Raw genomic sequence first — 22,971 nt, 5'->3', positions numbered from 1 at the left:
CACCTCCCAGACTGACCAGGGTAACCAGTGACTGCACTGTGTATGTGTCCTGATGCTGGACCTGACACCGCCTCTGTATCCTGCTAAAGGTCACTGTCCTGTCCAATTACCAAGCCCCTTCCCCCCCTCCAGACAGACTCTCCCTCAAAAGAACCTGACTGAAACAGTAATGGAGAGAAACAAACATTTTATTGCGAACCAGACATGAAACGTGGGGTGTGAAACTTGGACGGGGGCTTGTGTGAGGTGGGTAGGAAAGGACTTATGAAATTTTGGGGAATGTCAGCCTTCTAGTGCTAGAGCAGTCTGCAGGGGTTGACTGAAAGTTTTAACGGCCCTTGCCGCCCCTCCTTCTTTGGAGTTTGGGTGAGGGTGGTGTGGGACTTGGTGGCGGGTGAGGGCGGTTACAGATAGACTGCAGCGGGGCTCTGTCCTCCTGCCTCCGGTCTTGCAGAACATCCACAAGGCGCCGGAGCGTGTCCGTTTGCTCCCTCATTAGTCCAAGCAGCTTTTCAGTAGCCTGTTGGTCCTCCTGACGCCACCTCTCCTCCCGTTCCATGACTGTTCGGTGCATTTGTGACAAGTTCTCCCTCCACTGTGTCTGCTGGGCTGCCTGGGCTCGGGAGCATCCCATTAGTTCTGAGAACATGTCTTCACGCGTCTTCTTCTTCCTCCGCCTAATCTGCGCTAGCCTCTGGGAGTGTGCTGACAGGCTGGGTTGGGAGACAGTCGCAGATGTGTCTGTGTGAATTGTAAAAAGGGAGTGAATTCCTGAGACAGATAAATGAAATTGTATACAAAGAACCTAGTCTTTCTCTGTGAACAAGACCATGCACTGAACCTCTCACATGCGCACTCAGGACAAGGTCGAATTTTCGGCCGTCGCCTTCAGTGCCTGTGGACTTGCGGAGGTCTTGGAGTGTTCAGAGAACTGTGGCTGGAGACCTGAACTTCTGGAGCGGGCAATAATGGTAAGCCGCAGACTTGTGGCTGCTTAAAACTCCAGCAGTAGCACTGGCCTCCTTTCACATTGAAAGCAATGCCAGTCTCTGCTGCCAGCAATCAGGACAGCATCAACTCTGCCCCTGTCCCACCCCCTCGCGGCTGTCCCAGGGAAAGATCCCTGTATGCTGCCCCTCTCCCTCCACCGCGTGGCTGTAAAGCAGTCCCAATACTAACATTCCCCTCCCTAATTCAAAGCAGGGCGTCATGAGCGACATCACCCTCCTGAGGATCCCGGACACCCAGAGAGAACGCATGCTGCGGGAAAGCATGCAGAAACCGGGGCCGTATGCCGCCATGCTATGTCGGGCCATGATCCCCGAGTACCTGATTGTGGCGTGGAGGGGACATGTCTGCTACCACGGAGGGCCCACTAAGATCGCCCTACCCCGGAACCTGATCAACAGGCTTGAGCTCTACCTCCACGAGACCTACGAGGAGTTCTCCTACGAGGATTTCTCGTCGATCCCCGGCCACATTGACCGGATTTTCGCGTAGGTGCACTGGGACTTTGGAGTGGAGTGTCTTGGGCCTGGGAATCATGTAGTAACGGACATTGTGAAAATTTTTTAAAACACTTGGGACTAAATTGAGAAGAGCCTAAGACAGAGAAATCATGAAAACCCATTTGTTACCTTTGTAAATATTCCTGTTTTGTACCTGATTATTTTTTTACTAGTTTACAGCACTTTTATAAATATACATTGTTAATAGTATAAATATTACCGTTCTGTTTTAAATAAATGTTTACATGTTTACAGCACTTACTGCTTGATCCTTCCCCTGATTCTGTGTCCGGGGTAAGGGATGGGGACGGTTGGTACGGGATCTCGGTAAGGGTGATGAAGAGCTCCTGGCTGTCGGGGAAATCAGCGGTGCCAGCGCTGTCGACTGCCTCGTCCTCCTCATCTCCTTCTTCATCTTCCCGGTCCGCTACCATGTCCGACGAGGAACCGGCCGCGGACATGATCCCATCCTCGGAGTCCACGGTCAGGGGTGGGGTAGTGGTGGCGGCCGCTCCCAGGATGGAATGCAGTGCCTCGTAGAAACGGGATGTGTGGGGCTGGGATCCGGAGCGTCCGTTAGCCTCTTTGGTTTTTTGGTAGCCTTGTCTCAGCTCCTTGATTTTCACGCGGCACTGCGTTGCATCCCAGCTGTAGCCTCTCTCTGCCATGGCTTTGGAGATCTTCTCGTAGATCTTAGCATTCCTTCTTTTGGAGCGCAGCTCTGAAAGCACGGACTCATCGCCCCACACTGCGATGAGATCCAAGACTTCCCGATCAGTCCATGCTGGGGCCCTCTTTCTATTAGATTGCACGGCCATCTCTGCTGGAGAGCTCTGCATAGTTGCCACTGCTGCTGAGCTCCCCTCGATGTCCAAACAGGAACTGAGATTCAAACTGCCCAGACAGGAAAATGAATTCAAATTTTCCCGGGGGTGTGGCTGGTCAGAGCATCCGAGCTCGGACTGCTGTCCAGAGCGTCAACAGAGTGGTGCACTGTGGGATAGCTCCCGGAGCTATTACCGTCGATTTCCATCCACACCTAGCCTAATTCGATATGGCCATGTCGAATTTAGCGCTAATCCTCTCGTTGGGGAGGATTACAGAAATCGATTTAAAGAGAGCTTTATGTCGAACTAAATGGCTTCCTGGTGTGGACGGGTGCAGGGTTAATTCGATATAACGGCGCTAAAGTCGACATAAAAGCCTAGTGTAGACCAGGCCTTAGTTGAAGGATCCATAATTTACTGCAAAATTAAAGCTGACTGGTAATGGATAGAGAAAAGTTGATCTTTTTCTTTTTTTAAGCTGTATATTGTAGTTTAGTACAGAATCCGCGTTGATGAAGGCACTTAAAATTAGTGTACGGTATATTTTGTTTAGTTGAAACTAACACTATCCCCAAGTATTTGCATACAGCTGTTTTCTTTAAATATTGGTCTGTTGCTGTTTCTGTAATCAGTTGTTTTATGTAATATGTTGTTTTACAATAACCAAGTACCCCTAATGTTTCACATTAATTTTATGTAAAAACAGCAGGAAAAATCTTATTTAATAATATAGGGGTAAAGAATTGGAGACATTTGCCTTAGCAGGACAGGGAGAAGATATAATGAACCAATACTTTCACACTTAAACAATACTTTGATAATTATATCCTGAACCTGCAAAGCACTTCAGCATGTATGTCATTGAGCTACTCATAAGCAATGGGGCTACTGCATGAGCAGAGTTATGCATGTGCTTAAGTGCTTGGAGGTCTAGGGCCTTAGAGTATTATTTTGCATTTAATAAACGCATTTAGTATGCATACTCTATATGGTCCTTCCCAAAAACAAACAAACAAAAGGTATAAATATCTTAAGATTGTCTGTCTGGTGATGTCAAAGTCATACGTAAGTCACTCGTAGCAAAACTGGGTGTTTCTGAGAAGTGGTTTACAATGGAATGTTTTTAGAGGGACGAGCGTAAGTTAAATACAACCAAATGCCAGCCTTCATAATTTTTAGTATTCTGTCACAGGTCTAGTCTCTTAACAATACCTACTTTTATGTAGCTTTACAAATGAGAGTTAGTAGCATTCTCCCCGTTTTGTAGATGGAGAAATGGAGGCATAGAGCAGTGAAGTCACTTGCCTAAGGTCACACAGGTCAAAAGCAGAGCTGGGACTATAACTTTTAAACAGAAATAGTAATGCTTTTAGGCCAAAATGTGTATACCTACTCTGAGTGGGGTTAGGAAAAATAGTGCATAAAAAGCCGGTGGCTGCCCAGAGCGCTGTCTGCACTAATGCTCTCATTGTTGCTACCGCCGCTGGGGCTGTGACAACATTAGCAGTGCATGGGAATTTTTTTGAAAGAAAATCCCCTTTGAGAAGTCCAGGACTGGAATAGCAGGGGTTTTGCAAACAGTGAAGTTTAATCAGAAAAATATTGATGTGCTTATCTTTCACATCCTTCTTTTAAATGTGGACATATTTAGTAGCAGCAAGTCTATTCCTGGCTTGTCTCTTTACTCAGCTGCATTATTCAAAGTGTTTGGTTTGTATATTGGACTGAAAAGTAGATAATCAGATTATTATGTTAGAAAGTTCTAAAACTAAACTATGATCAATTTTATGGTAAATAGTTTCCATAGTAACTGAGTGCAGGTGGGTACATTTATAGAGTATTGATGAGTTATTTACCTGGGTGGATTGGACCGTAGTTTTTCCACCTGCAACACACTGTATATCTGAATCAATTTTTACCAGAGTTTTTCCATAGCATTCACAGAGAGTACTGACAAGCAGTAGCAAGGAGAGACTTTTACTATTCACTACTAAATTCATTCATTTTTCATAGCTGTTTATGCAAGAGGTTTTTCATTTTATTTATAAAATATACTTGGATTTTTGTGCAAACCATGGATATATCTAAGTATCCAGAAGATCTGTGGCCCATTGAAGTAGAATGTGTGTTTTGCTTCACAGAGAATTGTAATTTTACAGAATATTTACAAGGTCCTTGCTCTGAAAAGCTTCCATTCTAAGGCCCTAGTCTTACCAAGATGTATGCATGTGCTTAACTGTATGTATCTGAGTAGACACAGTGACTTCTATGGGACAGACTCACATGTGTAAGTGTTTGCAGGATCAGGTTCTAACTCCACCCAACATAAGTTGAGAAATATGAAAAAAACAGGAAGGTATGATCAATGCGGAGATCAGTGTAAGAAAGTTTAATAAAAATAGGACTTGAGGGGTTGGATGGGAGGACATTTGATTCATAAGGAGCTGATCTGAGAATGGGAGGTGGAATAAAAGGAGGGCCAAAGTCAAGAGAGAAGGAGAAAAAAGCAGTAGAGTATAAGAAGTGAGAAGTATCTTTGATCTGTTGGTCTGGTTAGCAGAGGGGACTGACTTCAAATAAATGGAATCCTTTAAATTAGGTCTGACTTGGTGATATGTATCTGGGGGGTGGGGGGACTACATTTCTGGAAAGCAATTTTATTTATAGCAAACAATTGATACTTATTTCTTCTGGGGTTTAACTAACAAATTATTTAATTATAAACCAGCCAAGTGAAAATCTTTTGGAACAGCTCCCAAAATAAGTGTTATGGCTTTAAATGCCAAGAAATATTACAAGCATTGAGACATATATAATATTTATATTTACACCACTAATTACAACAAATGGGTTATCTAGGTGTTGTATCCTAATTTAGTTCTGATTAATATATGAGTATATTATGTTTCTAATACAAAACAGTGGACCATATCCTCTGGTCTGTCTGAGCTGTGCTTGGCATAGGACCTGGGAGAAGAAAGTAAAGATGGCTTTGAGCCATCTTGATGCTTCCCTTCACTTAGTGTCTGGCTGGAGACTGGTCTGGTCTACAGTGTGAGTTGGAGCAATCTCAGGGCTGCTCTGTCTTGCACCTGACTGCCCAAGAAGTTATTCTCAGTGTTGCCAATTCTTGAGACTTTTATGATAATATTTGGTATCTTAAAAGCATAGCTTCTGAAGTCATGTGATTTGGTGAGAATTGTAACTTTACATTAAAAATATAGTGTCTAGCCCTTATGGGCTGCAGAGAAAAGTTTGAAAACATGAGCCCTAAAGGCTCAAAAACCAGCAGGCAAATAAATAGAACCCCCAAATTATTTTAAAATCTAATATTTAATCCAGTCTTTTTAATCCACATTTTTAATATGTTGGGGTTGGCAATACTGCAGTTAGACCTGGGGATCACAGAGTGTAGGCCTTCTAATTCCCCCAATGTCCTAGGCCAGGCCATGGTGAAACAAGAAAATTCCCAGCTACCTGGTTAAGCTGGCTTCCCAGCTGCTCTGCATCACTGGGTCAGCATTGAAGCAGCCAAGTAGTATGGGAGGATTTGACCTGTTGTCCGTATCTGCTGAATGTTCTGAAATCTGCATTTTTTCCTAGAACAATTACTGTGGGAACTGAATTGGTTATACATATATAGCAAGGAAAATATTCAGAGGGAATGTTATACACAAGACTAGAGATTCAGACCCTGTCTCTGAACTAAAGACAAATTAATGTTAGTATAGTAGATAACCCTCTGACAATACACAGGGAGCCGAGGTGTTATGTAGTAGCATGTGTCATTTTTACAGTTACTTCTCAGAAGAGAATTGCATTTTAACGTATCACGCTATAGTATGGCAGAGTTGCATATGCTGTGGGCACTAGCATATGCTTGTTCATTTAATATTTCAAACAAGTTTCACATCAGTTCATTTAATTTTATTTATGCTGATACACACACTGCGAATTCTCTCTTCTGGTACTCTGACGGTGCACAATATGAATGAGAATGCATGGTTGTAATTGAGGGTGACATTTGACTCACTATATTTTTGTCTTTGGAAATTGCAACGCAGTCCTAAAACACATCTTTCATGTGTTTTTACATTTGACATTTTACTTTGTTTGCAAAACCTTTATTGAATAAATGATGCAAGAAAAGTGATAAATAGTATAATATTTTGAGTATTAATATAAAAATCTCCAACTTCTTTTTGTGACTTTCTTTCAGTGACTACGAGTTGCCATTCTGAGAAAGTTAATGGTATAAGGAAGTTCTAGATTTTTTTCCCCCCTCCCTGACCTACACTCTTTTGGTGATCAATAATATTCCATTGATACAACATCATTGAAGTAATCTGGCTGGCTGTTATCTGTAACAGCTGGCAGCTGACAAGTGAAGCTTTGCAGAAAGAAAAGACAGGTGTAGTCAGTACATCCGGCTATTCATGCTTACAGCTCTGTTCTTTATTAGTAAAAAAAAAAAATTAGTCTTACTATCAATACCTACCAATTTTTTTTTAAATCAGCTATTTTTGTAATTGGTCAGGTAACTATAGACCCATGTTGTCCTAACACATCTCCCCTACATAGTCATATATAATGAGATACAGTGTAGTATACAGCTAAAAGAATTATGGAAAAGCATTTTCACATGTATTCACTTCAGCCTCCCAACAATCTTGTGGGGAAAGTAATATCACTATTTTGCATATGGAGAAATGAAGCACTGCCTGGTAACTCAGAAAGTCTGTTGCACAGCTAAGACTAGAACTCCAATTCTGTGGGCTAACCACAGGACCATTTTTCTATCTAACCATCTCTTTTGTACTAAACGAGTTTTAAAGACACTACACTATTTATGAGAGGTATCAGGAGGCTTTCTTGTAAGCCATTGATAAATTAGTTAAAAATCACTGGTTGGAATACAGATCACTGATTGAGCAAGGCCGATAAAATCAATTGCTTTTTCAGTTTATATTAAACTCTTCTATTACTGAGAGTATCAAGTGTATTGTTGAGCAGAGCAGATTATATACACTGATTATTGCATTAAATTGTGTGTGGTTTTCCTTTCACCTTTAACTAAAGTCTTTTCCATTTATCTGTACTGTGGGTGAAAATCTGGCCCCCTTGAATTCAGTGGCAAAGGATTTTACCCTGTCTGTTGAAGTGTGGGCACTTAAGAAATAAAAAGTGACAATAAAGGGTTGTTTTTTTTTACTTGAGCAAGTCAGGGATTTCTGGAGGCTGCAGGTGAAGAAATTGACAGTAGTGGGAGCAGTGAACAAAGATAAGTTTTTAATGAATCCCATCTCCTGCAATTCTTAGCATTCAAACCATTGGTTTTGAATCAGTTTTTATAGCCTTGATTTAAGTGTAGTGGACAAAAAAATTAAAAATATGAATAATTTAGCTTCTGTTGCCGTCAAAGGGTTAAAATAATATGTAAGGAACTATATTGGATTCTGTGAACAGGTCAGTACACAATAACAAAATGACAAATAATAGAATGCAGTCTACATTTTATTTATCTACTAAATTTTCTTCTTTATAAGAAAGGGGCTTTAGGTTGTACTTTAACTAGACCAGACGTAACCTTTGTTCTTGCTTAAGAGGATTCACTATTAAAATAGATGACAGAAATATTACAAAAACATAAAATGTTGGGTAATTCACCCAAGTTCTTATCATTCACCCAAGTAAATGCTAGTGTCTCTTCTCCCTATTATAAAAGTGATTTTTTGGGATTCAAGAAAAGAGCTTCAAAATACTCCCTTTCCCCCGTCTCTTATAATCTAAACTAATAGGATAAAGGCTTTAAATATGGAACATTTTAAGTCCATAGTTGCAAATAACATTAGTTCTGATCAAATTATTTAACTAGTAGCATTTCATAACATCAAAAATCTAATTCTGGAGGTCTCTTTAAACACTTCTGCATGTTGATGTTTGTAAGTTAGATGTTTTCAATTCAAGATCATCCATCAAATATTAATGTGTTCTAATGGAAAATCTTCACTCTAGAGGCAACCTCTTGCTTTTAACAAGGTGTTTTAGTATGTTTTGTTGAGCTTGTTTTAAAAACTTGAACTGAAGTTATAAGCATAGAATATTTTAAATCTTACCCATGAGCATAACAGCTAAATATAAGATCGGGGTAGAGTTAGTAATAATCGTTTCATACTTGTGAGCCTGTGTAGTTGTCTGTAACACAATATGATTGTGTAATCATTTAAATATCACACACAGGATTATAATTCCTACCTGTCAACCTTTATCATTAGAGTGAGTTGTAACTAACCTTACTCCATGCCTGTGCCTACCAACTTTCAGTACCATGTTAAAATAAACTGTATCTATTAAAGAAAAAAATCAATTTAGTGAACTTCTGGGATATATGGTAGAATTGTCCCAGTGGGCAGCTGATCAGCCTGATTGAGGATATCTGATATAAGAGAAACAGCCAATATTTAAACTTAACCCAAAAGACTTGAAATATTGTATTGAATAAAAATTCAAGAACAAGCTATTCACTATATAATTCATGTTTACTCAGTTTAAAATTCTTTTAATCTGTATTCGGCAACATCTGCACTTAGGCCAGAATGCATAATTTCAAATTGGCAGAATACCACTCAGCAACATGGCAATTGCTGAATGAGTCTCCATTAAGCAGCAAATTTTTGTTGTTAATACTGTTGCGATTTAAGCTGTAATCCATGCCATTCCTTGGGAGATGTCCTAACAAAGTATTTATCTCACGCACACATTGATCAAGTGGAGTATAATCTACTGGCAACTGATGTACGTTATTGCCTGAAGTTAAGCAAGGTAACAACTTCATTCGTTTTTTCCCATCTCAATATGTTTTGTGAGGAGAGTTCAGATGACCAATGCTGCTTCGATTTTTATTTAACTCCCTCAGTTATGTCATGGTGCGTGTGGTTCAATCTCCTTCAAATAGGGAGTTGTGCAATATATAAAAATTGTGGATATTTATTATTTGTGTGTGTGTTGAGGAGGTGTGACCCTAGGAAACTGAAGTTCTGGCAGTGAGGATCTGATGGCATTTGCTATTCTCCAGTTGTAGTACAGGCTGATGGTATCTGGGCTACCATATACTATTCTCCCTGCACACAATGCACTTCATTGCTGACCTGTGACACTCAGTGGGTTGGTTGATTTGTTTCAGTCCATATTCCTCCTAAGTAGAAACTGACACGTGCTGATTTAGATAGTCACTTGTTGTGGACAAATTTCTAATATGGAGAAGATCCTAAAATTTATTTTGGATTTTGACCTAATTAAAGTTTAATCTAAGATTTTATTTATAAAGGGTTGGGACACTAAAATATTATTCCATTCAACCTCTGAATAATAATAGTTTTATTACATTAATGGACTTATCAAAGCCTTAAAGTAAGAGTACTGCTTTACCACCTATTTGTTTGAAATAAATAATTATTAAAAGTACAAAAAAGTCCTTGTGTGGCAAGAGAATATAACTCTTGACAGTTGTACCTATTCATTCATTGAATAGGGCTTCACATATTTATATATGATGGTTTTTAAACACCATATGATACAAACTAGTTTCTTATGCTGTGTTGCCACTGAACATGATTTGAAACTTAAAATAAAGTAATCCATTATTTGAATGTGTTGTGTTTAACTAAATAGGGTGAGTTTCAGAGTAGCAGCCGTGTTAGTCTGTATCCGCAAAAAGAACAGTAGTACTCGTGGCACGGTGCCTCCTGTTCTTTTTTAAACAGGGTGAGATTCTCTGCTGAGCCTCTAAAGAACTTGCAGTCCAGGACATAGGGGTGCTAAGTTGGCTTTAAATCACCTTTTGTACCCTCCAAATCCTGGGTTGTACTGGGGGTTGGAGTGGCCTCCAGTGTAACTTAGACAACCTTGGGGACATGGCTAACTTACAGCAGCCTCCTGGAGTGCTGAGGACTGTGGCCCCATCTGTAATCCTATTCCCCATATGCCTCTTGTGCTATGGCTTGCAGTGGGTTCCTCAGGAGGCAGGCTTATGATCGCCTGCCTCAGGGGAATCCTCCCCCAGCTAGACACAGGGCATTTAGATCCCCTTTATGCAGTTCCAGCCCTTTTGTGTGATGTAAAACAGTTGGAGTGGGGGTGAAGATCTCGCCCATAAATGTTTACAAAAAGGTGGAGGGAAAAGAGAAGATTTGTTTAATGTTAGCCAATATTGATCCAAAGCTTGTCAAAAATTGTCAGAAAGAGTAGAAATAGTCTGCTTTTTGATGTGCTGTAATTTTTTTAAAAGATGCCACTTTTGAAGACAATAAATTGCTGTTCTGGATTCATACCATATTTTCTAAACTTCATCCTAATTCAGTTTTGAAGTCTCCAAGATATTATTCTCTTCTAAATTGGAGTTTCAAATGGAAATGCAGACAGACCTCTTAATTACTTTTCTTTGATCAGTAGCATATGCAGTAGAGAGTGTCACTGACTTTTGAAGTAAATAACTACTCACGTACATAAAGCAATCTAAATATTTTACAAGTGTTCAAATATTCAGGCATTCAGCTGCATATAGTACTGAAAAGAGCAAGAAAGCCAACACAGCTCATAAGTGGCTTTAGGCACCTAACCTAACCCTGCTTTGATTTTATATATATTCTACAAATGTACTTTTGTATACATAGATGGTATCTGCTCAGTAGGGCTAAACCAGCCCATCGGGGAAGAAGTAGAGATGTGTGTGGTCAGGGAAGCATAAAGGAAAGAAGGGCTGATGGATAGAACATTGAATTCTTCGTGGCTCTCACAACAACGAAGCTCACAAAATTATGAATTTAAATCAGCTGTCTTTCCATTACCCCAACAGTCACTTACAGAGGAGCAGTGCAGCCTTATCCTTTTCTGACTGGCCAATTCATATGTCAAACACAGTAATACCCTTGCCCACTCTTATTTCAAGGTTGAGAGTGGGAATGGATATGGACTTTTGGGTTTTGTTGTGGGCAGGGCCACCGAGAGCGGGTTCGGGCCCCGGTGAAAAAAATGTTGGGCGCACCGGCTAAACAGGGCCAACGGGAAGGGGGTGGGGGGGAAGCCGGGGAAGCTGGACCCTGGATTTTTTCGGGCCCCCCAGCAAGGGCGGACCGGCTAAACAGGGCCAACGAGGGGGAGGCGAAGCCGGGCCCCGGGCCCCAGTAATTTGTACCGGCTTTCCCCCCCCCGCCCCTCGTCGGCCCTGGTTGTGGGAGGGAGGGATTGTTCTTTTTTTAAAGAACTAAGAACTGTGACTGTCTCAGAACCCCCTGAGGAAGTGGAGGAGCTTCATAAGGTAGATGGGAAGAGGACATAACTTAATATGGATTGTGATTTTATTAATTGTTAATGATGTCCCCAATGAGTTTTGTGAAGGAGGAATCTGGAAGACCTCATCTGGTTTCCCTGCCCCCAGCCCACCTCTTCATACTCCAGAGCTTCCCCCAGTCCTACACAGACTCACCTCCACATGTGGCCTCAGAGGGGTGCATGGAGCCTCAAAGGAAGAGGCACAGTTTCTAAATATTAAACAAGGCAAATTATCTTTATTATAATACTTGTTAGAGCAGAGGTGGGCAAACTACGGCCCGCGGGCCACATCTGGTCCACGGGACTCTCCTGCCCAGCCCCTGAGCACCTGGCCCGGGAAGCTTCCCCTGGCCCCTCCCCTGCTGTTCCCCTTCCCCCGCAGCCTCAGCTCGCTCCACCGCCAGCTCAGTGCTCTGGGCAATGGGGCTGCGAGCTTCTGGGACAGCGCAGCTGCAGAGCCCGGGCTGACCCGGTGCTCTGTGCTGCACGGTGGCAATGGTGTGGCTGGCTCCAGCTGGGCGGCACAGCTGTAGCGCCGCCAGCCACCAGTGCCTCAGGCAGCATGGTAAGGGAGCGGGGGGGTTAGAGAGAGGGCATGAGAGTTCGGGGGGTTGGTCGGGGCAGTCAGAGGGTGGGGAATAGGGGGGTTGAATGGGGGCGGGGGTCCTGGGGGGGCAGTCAGGAAGGAGAGGAGGGGTTGGATGGGGTGGGGGGCAGTCAGGGGACAGGGAGAAGAGGTGGTTGGATGGGGCAGGGGTCCCTGGGGGGCAGTCAGGACGGAGGTGGGGTTGGATGGGGTGGCGGGGGGGCAGTCAGGGGACAGGAGAAGGGGTGGTTGGATGGGGCAGGGGTCCCGGGGGGGCCCGTCAGGAATGAGAGGGAGGGGTTGGATGGGGCGGCCGGGGGCAGTCAAGGGCAGTGGTTCCAGGGGCGGTCAGGGGACAGGGACGGGGGTGTGTGTGGATGGGGCAGGGGTCCGGGGGCGAGGGGGGGCACGACCCCCTCCCCTAACCGGCCCTCCATACAATTTCCGAAATCCGACGCTGCCCTCAGGCCAAAAAGTTTGCCCGCCCGTGTTAGAGTGACAGCCATGGGGTAAAGGTATGTTCTCTTTTCACCTGTGCTCTTAGGGATGCTTCCAACAGCTATCATGATAGTCAATTTTCATATGGAAACATGCAGTTTAATTAGGCAACTTTCAGGCATGTTCCCTGTGCTGGAGCATAACAGTTAACAAGGAAATTATTTATGTAAGATCTTGAGGAGAGAACATACAATTAACCATAAGCAGCACACAGTGGTGCTTTTATTCAGAAAAGGTTGTTGAATTCTTTATATGATATTGTGGTTGACAAGCAGAGATAAATGCCGCTCTGTGTGTGTGTGTTTTGCACAATCAAATTTCATTAAACTTTTAGCATTGTTTCTCCTAAATCATAGTTCTTGACAGTGTGAAATGACCATATGTTGCAGTACTGCTACAGACTGAACTCTTGAGTTTTAAGTGTTAACTACACTTAGTTGGAGTAGCTGATTATTTCTTCTGATCTCTAACATATCTGTGTTAATTCATTTTGAGCATTTAAGGCTTATGTGCACTTTTATTTAGAGTTAACCAAAATGATACATTTGACAGGTGACACCACATAAAACATTTCTGAGATTATAGGACTATAAGATTTTATTTGACATACTCCATTTTGTGATCTTAAAAATGTGTTCTAAAAGAAATGTGAACATTTTAATTAGTCATAAAATTAACAAGACCTGCAGACTTTCCATTAAGTTTGAATAAACGATCTGAGATCCTTTCTTTAAAACATGGGTGATTCATTACATAAGAAGATTATCTTTATTTGGAGCTTGTAAATGCATTGGCCACTTACCTAGCCTTTGGAGAGGGGAGAGAGATCCCTTAAAAGACCTTGTTAGCAAAGAGGGGAACTAAAAGCGAGAACTAGCAGCCAGGAGGGAAGAGAATAGAGAGGAAGAAAAGAGGATATCTTTATCATCATGGATATCTTCATTTCCCCTCTCCTCCTTCACCCCCGCCCCCCCAATAGTCTGGAATAAAGGGAGATCTCTGCACTTGCCAAAGGGTTGGGGGGATGGAGGGGATCCTCAGCAGGTCTAAGGATGGCACCTAGGTTGGAAGTCCATTGTCACCTCTCTCTAGCTTACAGCAATCAGTAATGTAGATTTCCCTACAGCAAAACTCTCTGCAGTCACTGAGCACACATTCGGTGCTGGCTGCAGGATGTGCAGATTGTGCTGCCTTTCAGGTGTTGCTAACGCTCACAATTATTATCAGTGGTGTCATGATATTTGGTGGTGTTTGTAAGACCCCAGTCTTGAAATCAAATTGTGGTTTATTTATTTTTTTAAGACTCTCAGTTTACATTTTTTTTAAGTTTCTAGCCCTCATAGCTGTGGAGAACAGCTTGAAAATATGAACTCTAAATGCTCATAGCCAGAAAGCGAATAAGTGGAACTCTAAACTTATTACTACTTAGAATCTCATTTTTAAGCCAGCATCATGATATTTTGTCATGACTGGTGATTTTTGAATGCTGGACTTGGCAAAACTGTTTTTATCCTCTCTTGTTCCCTAATAACACCATCCATGAGGATATGTGCTCCCACTAGTTCCTCCTGCCTGGGTGATAAAGCTTCTCTCAGTAGTCATTTCAGTTTCAAAAATGGTGAACAATATGAAGAGTGAAATGATCATCTTTTAGATCCACAGGCTTAATCATGGAGCATGTTGATGATCCTTTTGGAGCTACTTTCTGTAGAAAGCTTGGCTGCCAACTTGTTGTAAAAGCAGACCATTACATTCTGTAGGAGTAGGACTTAAGATCTGGCTTCTTTTCCTGCTTCTGCCACAAACTTTTTGGGTAAATTAATGTAGGCCTGAATTTTCAGCAGTAATGTAATTTTGGATACCCAATTTAAGATACCTTAACAGAACCTGACTTTCAGGGGGCACAAGGTGTTCAGAACTTTCTGAAAATCAGACCCTTTTAAAGATGTCTTAAGTTGGACAAAATCACTGGTCACTTTTGGAAATGTTGGCCTTACTCTCTGGGCCTTAGTTTCCGTCTCTGTAAAATGAGGATAGTATTGACTCTCTACCAGGGAGGGAGGGTGTTTGGGGGCTTAATTCAGTAATGTTTATAAAAGGTTTTACTCCCAGTCCTTGGACGGGAGATATTCTAAAGTAATCCTGTAACGACATGAAGACACTACTCAAGACCTACACTTTTCTCTGCATATATGTCTTGAGCCAGACAGTGGCACAGGTACCTCTGTGAGTGGACTAGGGGTATGTCTACACTGCAATTAAAAACCCGTGGCTGGCCCATGCCACCTGACTCGAGCTCACAGGATTCGGGATGTGGAGCTGTTTACTTGCAGTGTAGACTTCCGGCCTGGGGCTGCAGCCCAAGCTCTGGGACCCTGCCACCTCGCAGGGTCTTAGAGCTTAGGTGGCAGCCCAAGCTCAAAAGACTACACTGCAATTAATCAGCCCTGCAGCCCAAGTTCTGTGAGCCCGAATCAGCTGGCACAGACCAGCCGCAGGTGTCTAATTGCAGTGTAGACATGCCATTGGCGTACTAGAAGATACTAGTTAACGAAATTTACTCCATAAATACTGGCTTTTTATCATCTCCAAAAATATTTCTGTATGGGCTTCCCTTGTACAAAGATAGCCATACTCCTAAACGTACTTGTTAAAGCTTGTTGTAAGAAAACTATTAAAGAGAAAGCTTGTTTTTAAGCAGGAGAGCTGAAATTATGGAAACGTATTTCATGTTAACCAGATGTCATTTAATAACTTGGTAATAATGTGGTGGTGGTACTTGTCTTAACAAGAATTTCACTTATTCTTTCACGTGTAGCATATGTGGAGTAGCCAGCTTAACAGGGTTTTAAAATAAGATGTAATTTGACATTTTCAGCTTTTTTTTTTTAACTTTACAAAGACCTGTTTACCATATGGTATAAGTGGGTGTGTAGGAAACTACACTGCTTCACTAAATCTGATATATACGACCCTGCTTTTCCATCAAATGAGCATGAGAGTTCACTTATATCTGCATACAGTACTAAGGCTGACACTTTCAAATGAACTGCTGACAAGTGCAAGTGTGTACAGTTGGGCATCTAAATTCACATTTAAGCAGCTAAACAAAAATGACATGAGGTGCTGAGTGTCTGCAGCTCCCATTGACTTCAGTGGGAAGCTACTAGCTCAGCACCTCTGAAAATCACACCACTTTTAGATGCCCAACTTTAGGCAAAGTCTAAACAATTTGGCCCCTTTAAAAAAATTATATAGTACATCTTAATTCAATGTCTGTTGTCCTCTTGTTTTTTTAAAGGCCACTGTTTGTGACAAATGAATAAAATTAAGGAAGTTCCAAGGGCTGATTTGAGCTCTGTGTGGCTCAAAGCTTCTCTCTCTCTCTCCAACAGAAGTTGGTCCAATAAAAGATATTGCCTCACCTGCCTTGTTTGTTCACACCAGTAATTCTCTGTCATGTCTTAATGTTTCAGTATGTGAAAGTAAGCAACCTTCAATCTGAATGTTAAAGATGTCCCTGCCATGTCATTTGTACTTAAAAAAAAAAAAAAAAATCACCAGTTTGCCTTGTCTGCAATGGTGCTTCCTTGCACCTTAATTCCAGTTTAGTTTGCAGTTCTTTTAAAATATGTTAGAACTTATGGAGCTTTGAGTGTCACTGCATCCCTGAATTGAAGCAGTGCAGGTCATTTGAATTATTGATCTGATGGCTGCTTCAGAACTGTGGATTTTTGGTGTTTCAGTGACACTAGGACATTGGGTCCAAATCCTGCCCTCAGGTACTTGCATGCAATTCCCATTTAATTCAAGTAGAGTTTCATACCAGTATGAGGATAGCATATATGGTCTTTAATGCATCCTAAGAATAACACATGCAGGGCCAGCTCCAGGCACCAGCCTGGCAAGCAGGTGCTTGGGGCGGCCACTCCGGAGAGGGGCGGCACGTCCAGCTATTCGGTGGCAATTCGGCGGACGGTCCCTCACTCCCGCTCGGAGCGAAGGGGCTCCCGCCGAATGGCCGCGGCAAAGCGCGATCGCGGCTTTTTTATTTTTTTTTTTTTTTTTTTTTGTGGCTGCTTGGGGCGGCCAAAACCCTGGAGCCGGCCCTGAACACATGTTGCTTATAATGCAGCCCCATGTAGTGGTAATAGTTTTGAAATAATGGGGACTAGAAATGTGAAGCTTATTATATTACACAGTGCAGGCTAAAATCCTGATCCCATTGAAGTCAGTTGCAAAACTCCCATTGGCTTCCACAGTGCCAGATCCAGCCCTATATCATTCATTGTTAGAAAAGCAGCTTCTGGATAACTGCTTTTAAATGGGGGGGTAAAAATAGAGGCAGCTGTTAAATGCCAAAAGGACCCAGTCTGCCAACTGAGAAATTAATCATGTTCTATATGTGCTCATAAATATGTTTAATAGGCTGCATTGAGTCAGATTGTCTCTGCCCTAAAACCATTTCAAATCTGAATTTAATGCAAAAATACTAGAAACGTATACATAGCTGGATGAAATTGTTTGAACAAATCTCTAAGTAGTGCTTATCTGAAAAGTTTCAGAGGTTTGGCTGCTTCTTGCCAAAGGCCAAAAGTGGCCAAAATATTGATCCAGTACTGAATTTCTATAAAATGTGTTGTTCCTTAATGCACAAAAGTAACTACTGTTGTCAGTAGCAAGACACTGACAGTATGATTAAGGAGAATACACCAATCAGAAGGCTAGTTTCTTGGCATAAACATGTTGAGTCTTTAGCAAATAACAAATAGTTTAAAAGTACGTGCACAAGTCTCTTGCTTTTTAAAAGTAAAATCTGTAGACGTCTTTAATTAGAGCACAATACAGAAAAAATCCTGAGATGAAAAAGTCTGTAATTCTGCAGTATTGCAGAGGCAGCATTTTGCAGTGTCACACGGTGTCCTACTGGCACTGGACAGGAAATTGTGACAACTGGTGCCAGTGGGTCATTATCATACACATTCTCTTTAATCCTGAGAGTGGATGGCTTGAAGAAGAAGAATGCATCTCCAGGCCTTTTCTCTGATATCCTTGTCTCCAGCCTAACTCTGAGGTCTGCTAATTCTTGTTCTATCAGTACTTCCTCAACTCCCCTACTGAGCACTTCTTACTAAAAAAAATACTTCCAGATCATCAGCTCCTGTCTTTGAGATACTCAGAATACCTCTTCTTGGTCTTTTAAAAAGAGTAGCCATCGTTATCACGCAAGTGACTGCTTAGTGCTATTTTTACATTGCATGGAGCAAATACTATTGGCACCAGTCCAAACATTAATGTAAAGTCCAGTTGTGAACATTGCTATCCTATGAAAGAATGGTGTTTACATGTCACAGCTAAGTTTTGTTCCATGTTGTGTGCTTACCTCATATTTCTTAGTGCTGCCATTTTTGAATAGTTTAAGTATTTAATGAATCTCCTAGATTAAACTCCAAAAGGCAATGAAAAATAATCAAAATGTCATACTATGTTAGACATCACAGAAATAAACATTTTACTACTTTTCTGTTCTTTCAGGAAATCAAGATTTTTTTTTTAAACTTTTTTAAATGATTGTTTTTGTATTAATAAACAATGTTTACTTTGTTTTGTGGGATCCTTTGTGTGACCTACCCCTCTTTTGCTTAATTAAAGGCACCTTTTGTTTTAATTTGCATTTCTTTTAAAATGGAGATTTAGTCCTATCTCCAGTTTCCACAGAGGGTCTGATGTCAGAGTAATTACCTACAAGTAACTCTCCCTTTAACTGCTGAATTTGTAGGGAGCTATGATATCTGCTTTTTTTCCCCTTTATATAAATTCAGATGTTTAAATGCATTTTTCAGAAGTTGTTTTCTAAACAATAAAAATAAATCTTTCCACTAGTGTTGCTGACATTTTCTGTTTACCGGGATGAATACGTTACATGAAACCGCATGTACCTGAAACCACTAATGGCAAAGAGGGGAACATTTCACCAGTTATATACAGATAACACAATAGTGTGAAATTTCCTTGCAGTGTTGACCACAGGTCTTTTGTGTAGACACTAAAATTAAAACTGATAGGAGGTAAAAGAAATAGTGTTTAAACTAACACAAGCTTTTTTATATAGACTTGCAACATACATTGTAATGGCCCTTGTGATACAGTGAATGCCTATTAGCAGCACTGATCTTGGGTCCACAATACAGAGCGTATTTGATCCTGTTAATTGCGAAGCGCCCTCATCTCATGAAAAATAGGTCTGGCTTCGGTGCTACTGATGTTTAAGCCTGGGAACAAATATAAAGAGATTCAGCTGGCTCTCAAATTCTTAAAAGTATTATGAAAATTAACCTGGGTTGTTTTTTTAATCTCCTTTAGAAAAACAAAATTTTCAGAACAAGGAAGTTAGGGGGGTCTGCTTTGCTCACCAGTTTGAAGAATCAGGGTCTAACGGAAAAGTCTCTGCAAAATTTTGTTTGCAAACAACAGAATTTTAAAAAGCACTACAGGGACCATGTTCATTTTTATACAAACGATTAGGTACTTAAAAAGGCCAACTGATCTTTTTAAATTTGCTTTAAAGATGAAATGTGTGGATCACTGAAGACATATTTATTATTTGATCCAATTACAGTATTGTGCTCCTTATGGGGTTGTTTTTTGAATCGTTGCAGCTGTTCCAATTTAGTTTTACTACAGTGTTCACTTCTTAAAATCCATACTGTTTTTTGTTATGAAAGAAGGCAGGACTGCATGTAAAGAGTTTAATATATTACATAATAATATATAGTAAGATAGAAAACATGTAAAACTGAAGACTGTTAATAACCCTGATTAACAGCGTCTCAGAATCTAATTATGTCCTCTGTCAAAAAAAAATTCTGACCAACAAGAACACAGAGGTTCTTAAAATAAAATAAATGTACGCAATCCACTGTATAAGAAAGTTATCAGAGACTGCTTCATGGGAACATATGTCCTACTGAGGATATGCAGTGCTCTGATTACTCACCTACCTGCATTGATCTGCAGCTTCTGAGTGTTATTTTATTCATATTTCATGTGCCCAGTGGCAGTGGGTGAAGTTAAATTAAATAATAATCTGAAAGGCCACTGTGGGAAGTTTCCAACTATTTGAAGAAATCTTGGCTTTAAAAAAAGAGCGTTTTCTACCTTAAAAGCTTTTTCAGTTGTTTTGTTGAGAGACCTTTTTAAATAAACAGACAGAGGTTTTTCATTAGTAAACACACCCGGGTTCTCTAGAAAATAATATGAAACTCTATTGTGCCTGTGTCGTCTTCGTGACTAGGTAGATCTTGTGAAAAAGAAGGTTTCTTCAGCTACTCTAAAGTAAAATAGTATTTCCTACAGTTCTTACAACTGTTTTTGTACAAGGAACTGCATAACTTGTACAAGATGAATGATCACTTTTGTGAAGACAATACAAAATTCTTGGGGTTTTTTTAAGTTACGTAAAACTTTAATCTTCAAAGCACATAATTTGATGTTGCCTGTTATGTAACAACTAATAGTTGATTAACTGCATATGAAACTAATCTCTTGCTTGATTTCATTTAATTTAAAACTGATGGAGATTTGGTAAAAGCCAATAAAAGTTCACAATTTAATAGTCATATGCTACATTGTAAACTTATAAACAATCACTTGTAATGTTATAAATGGGGCGTGTCCTAGAAATATCTTTCCTCTTTGGCAATTGTTTAATAGCTGATAGCTCTGTATAAAGCACATCAGCCTCATTCAGACATTTAAAGTCCTCTCTTCTGTATTCAATGTCATCTTCCAGGTTGTCACAGATTATTCCAGTCTTTGCAAATTCTCAACAGAGTCCAGTATATACACAGTTCCTGTCCACGTTACTTGAAGAATTGCATTTCAATAAAGAAGATCTTGGAAGTTTAACAAGAATATTTAGACATGACAGCATGCCTGAATGGTCAGTCATCTCAAAACTATGGTACCTGGCATAAGATTTTTTCGAACCAAGTGGATTCCCTAAAAGCAAATATTGTGACTATAGATAGTATCAGTCAAGTTAGAAGATGGGTAAGGTGTTTTCAAAAAGGAATATGTACAGTATGGAAAATTAGTGTCACCATTCTGGCACTGAGTAAATGCTAACATAACTTTGTCATCTTGTCACAATATATAGTAATTTTCAATGGAATTTTACTTAAATTCTGTTAGCAAATATAAAACAAACTCTGCCTTATGGGTACAGCATTTGAATCTTATTTGGCTTGATTTTTATTCAAATTGGATGGTTATAGCCAATTACCTTATTAAAATTTAACTCTTCAAAAGCTTAGATTTTATGTTTGTTAGAAACCCCCATTTTTGCTTATTAGTGAGGTTAATTTTACTTTCTGAGTGGCAGTGGGGGGAGTAATTTTTTTATTTTTAGAACTAGTATTGGTCATACTTATTAGCTGATACACTTGTACTTTTAAAGTTACTGATCAATTTTTTCTCTGTTGTTACCCACAGAATGATGATGATCTCAAACCTCTTCTTTTGCACCTGAAGTCAGTATTGAAGTATTGCTATAGTGAACAATATTTTTTTTTTTTTTGAGAGTTGAAATTAAGCATTTTACTTTGCATCCTGTACTTTCACGTCTGTTTCTTATGAAGGTGTTCTGAAATCTTTTTGGACAAGCTAAGTAGCACAGCATTAGTTCAATGTATGAATGAAGCTAAAATAAGTTTGTATGCTCTGAAAATTGTCTGAGAAAAAGTAGTAAAGATCTCCATTTTTTGTTTCATTGCTAAATCTTAAGGCAAACTTTGCCCACAAGATTAGGGGAAAGAAAGAAAGAAGACGGAGCATGTACCAGTCTCATGAAGGCAGGGTACCATTACTGGCATCTTTTCTGCTGTTTCCCTGCATTGGGCAGCATTCTCCAGCAGAATGCTGAGAAGAGCAGCAAAGATTTCTGGTCTACAGCCTCTCCCTCCCTCCCCTCCCTGCCCCCCCTCGTGGCTTGTGTATCTATTTTTGCTACTTATGAAGATTGGTTTGGGTTCGAATTTCTGTAACATTTGAGAATTTAAAACTGATTGTGTAGCTGGTCATAGTTTGGCTTGCAAGAAATTCATGGTTTATTTTTGAAGAATTAAAAAGACCTCATTTGAGCTTTATTTCAATAGTTATTAAATTTATTTTGTGATTGTTGCACTATTTAGCTTTCTAGACCAAGAACATCATGACATGCTCACGGTGTTAAGCCGATTAATAAACATGCTTTGAAACCAAACTACTTGTAATTCTTAGTGTTGTCATAAGATGGTGTATTTTGCTATTCTTTACTTGCAGTCCATTGCTGAATTCACAATCTTAATTGTATTTTGACAAACCCAAAAAATTGCAATTCACTAAATGGCATTTGTAGTAAACTGAAAAAGGCATCATTAGACTCAGACTCATAGAATTTAAGGTTAGAAGGGACCATCATGATTATCTAGTCTGACCCCCTGCACATTGCAGGCCACAGAAATAGACCCTTAACCTCTGGCTGAGTTATTGAAGTCCTCAAATCATGATTTAAAGACTTCAAGTTACAGAGAATCCACCATTTACACTAATTTAAACCTGCAAGTGACCCATGTCCCCTGCTGCAGAAGAAGGCAAAAAAAACCCAGGGTCTCTGCCAATCTGACCTGGGAGAAAATTCCTTTCCAACCCCAAACATGGCAGTCAGTCAGACCCTGAGCATGTGGGCAAGACCTGCCAGTCAGCCACCTAGGAAAGAATTCTCTGTAGTAACTCAGAGCCCTCCCCATCTAGTGACCTATCGTCAGCCACTGGAAATATTTTCTGCTAGCAGTCTCAGATCAGCTACATGCCATTGTAGGCAGTTTCATCATACCATCCCCTCCATAAACTTATCAAGTCAGTCTTGAAGCCAGCTAGGTTTTTTGCCCCCACTGCTCCCCTTAGAAGGCTGTTCCAGAACGTCACTCCTCTGATGGTTAGAAACCTTCCTATAATGTCAAGTCTAAACTTGTGGATGGCCAGTTATATCCATTTGTTCTTGTGTCCACATTAGAGCTAAGTAACTCCTCTCCCTCTGGGCTATTTATCCCTCTGATGTATTTATAGAGAGTAGTCGTATCAGCCTTATTTGGGTTAGGCTAAACAAGCCAAGCTCTTTGAGTCTCCTCTCATAAGGTAGGTTTTCCATTCCTCAGATTATCTGAGTAGACCGTCTCAGCAT

The 22,971-nt window shown here is 40.6% G+C and overlaps 1 protein-coding gene across 3 annotated transcripts in view; it reads left to right on the top strand.

The window, feature by feature from the left end:
* The window catches only part of LOC112109870 (putative RNA polymerase II subunit B1 CTD phosphatase RPAP2), a 73,666-nt gene extending 52,111 nt beyond the window's left edge, over positions 1-21,555 (top strand). For all 3 annotated transcript variants that reach the window (XM_026655389.1, XM_024204576.2, XM_024204574.2), the window contains 2 exons: positions 20,542-20,691; positions 21,243-21,555. In XM_026655389.1, the coding sequence (XP_026511174.1) occupies positions 20,542-20,691; position 21,243 (151 nt within the window). In that variant the 3' untranslated portion in view covers positions 21,244-21,555. The remainder of the gene's footprint in view (positions 1-20,541; positions 20,692-21,242) is intronic.
* The last annotated feature ends 1,416 nt before the right edge of the window (positions 21,556-22,971 follow it).

Source organism: Terrapene carolina, unplaced genomic scaffold (assembly GCF_002925995.2).
Source record: "Terrapene carolina triunguis isolate 2854851 unplaced genomic scaffold, T_m_triunguis-2.0 Scaffold210, whole genome shotgun sequence".
NCBI classification, from domain to species: domain Eukaryota; kingdom Metazoa; phylum Chordata; order Testudines; family Emydidae; genus Terrapene; species Terrapene triunguis.
This window is presented reverse-complemented; position numbering and strand designations above follow the sequence as displayed.